The sequence below is a fragment of the Saccoglossus kowalevskii genome, unplaced genomic scaffold, assembly GCF_978046115.1.
Source record: "Saccoglossus kowalevskii unplaced genomic scaffold, keSacKowa6.1 SCAFFOLD_122, whole genome shotgun sequence".
In the NCBI taxonomy this organism is placed as follows: domain Eukaryota; kingdom Metazoa; phylum Hemichordata; class Enteropneusta; family Harrimaniidae; genus Saccoglossus; species Saccoglossus kowalevskii.
Genome location: NW_028188645.1, coordinates 165,327 through 172,157, shown reverse-complemented (window position 1 = coordinate 172,157; position 6,831 = coordinate 165,327). Strand labels below are relative to the sequence as shown.

The 6,831-nt window shown below is 34.6% G+C and overlaps 1 protein-coding gene across 1 annotated transcript; it reads left to right on the top strand.

The window, feature by feature from the left end:
- Nucleotides 1-131: 131 nt before the first annotated feature.
- LOC146725547 (uncharacterized) lies at nt 132-5,697 on the top strand (the record flags this gene model as incomplete). Its single annotated transcript, XM_085496316.1, has 1 exon — nt 132-5,697. A coding segment is annotated over one exon (5,566 nt), but the record flags the coding sequence as incomplete, so codon positions are not given.
- Between the last annotated feature and the right edge of the window lie 1,134 nt (nt 5,698-6,831).

Here is a 6,831-nt window from a genome sequence, read left to right as displayed (position 1 = left end):
TATAAAGATAATGAGTCACACAGGGAATCTCTAAAGGCAAGAAGCAAAGTAAAATATGAACAAAATGACATACATAGGGAAGTTTGGAAGACAAGGAGCAGAGCAAAATATAAATATAATCCGTCACATAGAGAAGCAGTGAAATCAAAAAGTATTACAAAATATAAATCCAATGAGTCGCACAGAGAAGCTGTGAAGGCAAGGAGTACTACAAAATATAAAACCAATGAGTCACACAGAGAAGCTGTGAAGACAAGGAGTACTACAAAATATAAAACCAATGAGTCGCACAGAGAAGCTGTGAAGGCAAGGAGTACTACAAAATATAAAAAGAATGAACAGCATAGAAAAGATGTTTTAAATAGAACACCCACCAAGAGATTAATAGAATCAAATAAGAAACAATATTTTAGAAATGTATTGGATATGTTTAGAAATGAAATTGCCTATGGACCAGATTTTGTCTGTGCAGTATGCCATCGGCGACTTTTCAGAAATCAAGTTATTCACTGTAAAAAAGAGGTGTACACCAAAAAAGGTGGAAATGTCGTATTAATTGCAGATAAGTGTATTACCAAAGATTATCTACACAAATGTAGCAGTGTGTGTTCTAGTGATAGTGAATGTTTATATTTGAAAAATGGACAGTGTAAATTATGGATTTGTTTCACTTGTCAAAGAAAAATTCTGAGTGGTAAAATTCCATGTGAAGCAGTTACCAACAATCTTAATCTGAAGCCTATTCCAGATGAATTAAAATGCTTAAACTCTCTTGAACAACATTTGGTGGCATTGCACATACCTTTTATGAAAATGTTGGCTTTACCAAAAGGTGGACAGAATGGTGTTCATGGACCTGTTGTATGTGTCCCTTCTAGCATTGATAAAGCTACATCCATTTTACCAAGATGTGAATCAGATGACCAAATGATAAAAGTAAAACTGAAGCGGAAACTAACATACAAGGGCCATTATCAGTATCACTTTGTAAATGAGGCTCATATAAAGAATGCATTAGTATATCTCCAGAAGAACAATAAATGGTATAGTGATGTTTGTTTTAACAAAAATTGGGTTAATCCTTTAGCAAAAATTGAAGAAGAAATTGAAACACCAGATAGCGAAGATAGTGCCTCAAAACATTCTGAAGAAAAAAATAGAGATTTTGAGGACAATGAAGAAGAAAAAGATGGATTACTTTTAGATACATGTCTTCAACCAGTTGATGTTGGACCCGAAGTTCTTGATCAACCTTCTGATGAAATATCTTGTATTGCCCCTGCTGAAGGAAATAGTCCAGTTAAAATGTTAATGGATGAGGGTAATGAAGCAAAGTCTTTTCCTGTATTGTATCCTGAAGGATCACCAACATTTCATGACAAACGCAGTGAAAAAATAACATTGTCAAGATATCTGCATACTCGTTTGATGAATGCAGATGGTAGATTTGCAAAAAATACAGATTTTATATTTTATGCTCAGTATTTGTCAGAAGTACAACAAGTTGTCTCAAATGTGTCTATTGCTTTACGCAAAGGTTCTGGTAAAGCAGGTGGTCAATCTGTAACAGCTGCAACTCTAACAAATTCACAGTCATTGACTGACATTCTTAAGCACAATGAGGGATACAAGTTTTTGAAACCCATCCGTGGAACACCCCCTTTTTGGCAAAGTGCACAGAAAGATTTATTTGCAATGTTAAGACAGCTTGGTATACCTACATGGTTTTGTTCATTTTCATCTGCTGACACGAGATGGCCTGAAATAATTGAATGTATTCTTCGAGAAGAAGGTGATACACGAAGTTTTGAAGAGCTTGATTGGTCTGAAAAATGTTCTGTATTAAGAAACAACCCTGTAACTGCAGCTCGAATGTTTGAACACAGATTCCACTCTTTTTTGAAACAGGTAATAATGTCACCTGCAGCACCTATTGGCGAAATAGTAGATTATTTTTACCGTGTTGAATTTCAGCAACGTGGTTCTCCTCATACACATTGTCTTTTCTGGGTAAAGAATGCACCAATTATTGATAAAGATGATGACGAAGAAGTAACAACTTTTGTGGACAAATATGTCACTTGTGAAATGCCATCTCCGGAACAAGATGAAGAACTTAATGAGATTGTGAATAGTGTACAAAAACACAGTACAAGACATTCAAAAACTTGCAGAAAACTTGGTACTACTTGTAGATTTAATTTCCCACGTCCACCTTCAGAAAAAACCTTTATTGTTCGAACTGATGGAGACAAATCTAATGACAAAGAAGAGAAAACAATTGAAACTGATGATGTCATACAGAATTATGTTGATAGTGAATCAGAATATCAAGAAACAGACCAACAAAATGAGATGACTAAAGATACAGCCATGGCAATTTTGACAAAAATCTGGAATATACTACTCAATTCTGAAAAGAACTTCACATCTGTTTCATCCTTGTTTGCGTACATTGAATTAACCCAAGAAAACTTTGAGAAAGCGTGTAGCGTGTTGACAAAGAAAACAAGCATAGTTTTAAAACGCCAACCTTCTGATGTTTGGGTAAATCAATATAACAAAGATCTTCTGAGATGCTGGAATGCAAATATGGACATACAATATATTGTGGATGCCTACAGTTGTGTTGTGTACATTATTAGCTACATTTCAAAAGCAGAACGAGAAATGGGATTGTTGTTAGATCATGCACAGAGGGAAGCATCAAAAGAAGGGAATATGGATGCAAAACTTGCAATGAAAAAAATTGGAGGTGTATATCTTCACAACCGTGAGTTGAGTGCTCAGGAGGCTGTATACAGAGTTTGTAATTTGAGGTTAAAAGAATGCTCAAGAAAAGTACAATTTATTCCTACAGGCGATACTCCAATTAAAATGAGTCTTCCACTAGCAATTTTAAAGAGCATGAGTAAAGGCGGAGATCTCAACAATGAAAACATTTGGATGACAAGTATGCTTGATCGTTATAAGAATAGACCAAATAAAATTAATACCATGTGTCTTGCAAGTTTTGCTTCTGAATACAGAATTGTACCTACGTCAGAGGTAGAAAGAAAAAGAAATATTGATAACAATAAAGTTATTAAACTTAATAATGGTCTAGGTTATATGCAAAAGAGAACAAGAACTGATCCTGCAGTTGTCAGATATGCAAGATTTTCAGTAACTAAGCAACCAGAAAAGCATTATCAAAGTATATTGCAACTTTTTCTACCATATAGAGCTGAATGCCAGTTGAAACCTAAACAATTCCATTCATTTGAAGAGTTTTATCAAACTGGTGCTGTGAAATACAAGAACAATTGGCCTGAAAGAGTAAAATCTATAGTTGACAGAAATAAAGCAATGTTTGAGAAAGATGTTGATGTTATTGATGCAGCTGAGCAAATGCTTGAGTCATGCTCTATTTTAGAAGATGCATGGGCACAAATTCACCCAGAGTCTGAGAAGGAAAGATTAGAATGTTTAGAATCAGCTAGTACGAATTCGGTATCTAATGAATCAGAAAGTGAAGATTCAATTCCAGACTTGTTGCACAAAGATAAAAAAGACGTTTGTAAAGAAGTATATAGTCAGTGTGGAATGTCCAAAGATGAGGCTAAAATATTGATGAGATCACTTAATGATAAACAGCGTGATATATTTTACACTGTTCGACAATGGTGTTTAGATAAAGCTAATGGCAAGAATGTTGCACCATTTCACATGTTCTTAAGCGGAGGAGCAGGAACAGGAAAATCGCATGTTATCAAGGCTGTGTATTATGAGGCTTCAAGAATTCTTGCTCGTATTCTACCAAATCCAGATGATATTTCTGTTCTGTTAACAGCACCAACCGGTGTAGCTGCGTTCAACATAAATGCAACCACTGTCCATAGTACTTTCTCAATAGCAGTTGATGCCAAATTGCCATATCAACCACTAGGACAAGATACATTAACCACCATTCGTTCCAAACTAAGTAGTCTGCAGATTCTTATTATTGATGAAATTTCAATGGTTGACAAGAAGTTGCTTTGTTATATACATGGGAGATTAAGGCAAATCAAACAGACTGGTGACTATTCACCATTTGGAAATGTTTCTGTGATTGCTGTAGGCGATTTTTATCAATTACCACCTGTAAAAGGAAAAGCTTTATATGTTAGTAGCGAAGGCATGGATCTGTGGAATGATTATTTCGCTATTGCTGAATTAACAGATGTAGTAAGGCAGCAAGATCAACAGTTTGCTGAGGCATTAAATAGCGTCAGAACACGAAGAAAATCTGATGAATTACCAGCAAGTGTTGTGAACATGTTTCGTCTATGTGAAACTGGTGAAGAGTACAATGGTATGCATATATTTGCAACAAATAAAGATGTGGATCAATGTAATATACACATGCTTCATTTAACATGTTCAAACCCCATATGTATTAATGCTCAAGACTTTTCTAGAAATACTAAAACTAAAAAACTAGAACAGAGGGAGAGGAACTATGTCAAAGTCTACAATACAAACTTGGCAAAGACGATTACTTTGGCTATAAATGCTCGTGTGATGTTAATTAAAAACATTGATGTATCTGATGGTCTAGTGAATGGTGTTTTTGGCAAAATTTCACATATTTCTTTTGAAGACAATAACATATTTCCATCCTGTATATATGTAGTGTTTGATAACATGAAGGTTGGTACTAAACTACGCAGTAAATCTGGAAGCTTCTCTGTATTATTACCAAATAGCACACCTATAAAACCATCAGAGGACAGAGTAAACAATGGTGGAGGCATTAGAAGACAATATCCATTAAAGCTAGCTTATGCATGCACTATACACAAAGTACAAGGATTAACAGTAGAGAAAGCTGTAGTATCATTGAATAAAATATTTTCTCCAGGGCAAGCTTATGTAGCCTTGAGTAGAGTTAAGACATTAGATGGCCTTATTATTCAAGATTTCAAGGAATCGAGTATGTATTGCAATGAAAAGATTGAATCAGCTCTATTAAGCATGCCAAAATACTTGACGTCAAAATCAGTGTCAGACAGGGTTTGCCAATGTACTATCTTGCTACTCAATGTTGAAGGATTATTATCTCATTTTGAAGACATCAAATGCGATAAAAGACTTGTTAATGTTGATTTTATGTGTTTGACAGAAACCTGGCTACTGGATGGGCAACTATATAGTGAATTGGAATTAAACGATTTTGATTTTCATCACAAACCACGGTCATTATCTTATGACACATCTAATGAGATCACATCAGATTTGAAACAACAGGCACATGGAGGTGTAGCAGTTTATTCTAGCATTCATAAAAGTACTGAATTCCTCAAGCTACATGTATCTAATTTGGAGTACTTAGCTTTTTATGTGGAAGACATACGTGTGTCAGTAGCTGTTATATATAGACCGCGGTCATATAAAGCTGATGTGTTTAGAGAAAACCTATTGTGTCTGGTTAGTGAAATGAGTAAAATATCTGCAAGTAACATTATTATTGGTGATTTCAACGAAAATATACTTGTGTCTTCCAGTGTGCAGAACATTTTGGAAAAGCAAGGATTCAAACAATGTGTAGCCTTACCAACTACAGAAAGTGGAACGTTGATTGACCATGTATACATTAAAAACGCTGACATTCTTAATGTTGAAGTTATACAAACTTATTATGGGTTTCATGATGCTGTGATTATTCGGTTCTGAAAGTATCATTATTTTGGTACACTCAACCTAGATTTATTATTATTGAAATTCCAATTTGCTACAACTGGAATGCTAAAATCACACTTAAGTGATATGTCTATTATAGGCGAAATATTTCAATGTATTTAGATATTAAGACTCCCTTTCTACTTTTACTGCACGAATAACATTCCTGGGCGTGAAAGTAAAACTAAGGGACACGCTCACCCACCCCACTCTACTTCACTCATTATAGGATTGGGAGGGGGGCACTTACTGACATGGATATCTCGCTAACTTATTTTTTATAACAAAACATATTTATTTTTTTTAACAGATTAGATAGTTGCAGTTACGTGGCATTTATTTATTGTATCTATTTTATGTTAAATTGTTTAGCTGATCAATGTAATGATGTTAACTACCATAATGTAATTGTTTACACGGACATAGTATAGGTCGTTATGCAAGATATATGATGTAATTAAGGACTTTGAATATAGAATCTATATTGTGAGGTCTAATAATTTCAGGAGAGCAGTAACGTAATTGCAACTTTAATTTAAAACATCATTTATAATTTCAATTATTCACACAGTATCCGTCAAGTGCCCCCCTCCCAATAAAAAATATATTTTTATCTATACTACTCAAAACAATTTAGGGAACACCTTGCTTCTGACATTATATATTGTTTAATGTTATGTAACTGTTATATTGACACAACCTTGCATGTTTGGTTTGGGTTCCAATATTAGAAAATTAAATGTAGCAAAGAAATTGAAAAGTTTATCATAAACCTGCTCGAAATGCATGTTATGTTGTCACACATTCTCCAAGCATGTCACCACGTCATTAATAATTTGAACATGGAAGTGGACGAATAATAACTGACACCTATATGTGTCAAAGCTTTTCAACAGCACAGAATTGACTAAGGTTAAACCACCCATTTGTGACAACTTTAGATGAGAGTGATACCATCTTGACACAGGTTTTAACAGCCAAACTATGGCCATCAATGTCAAATTCAGCGCCTTTGGAACATAAATCATACCAAAGTGAGTGACCAAGCCAAGTCAATGATCTCATGCATCATTTCATACAGGCTGATTAACACTTTGTCGATGCCACAGTCGGATAGCATAATCACTT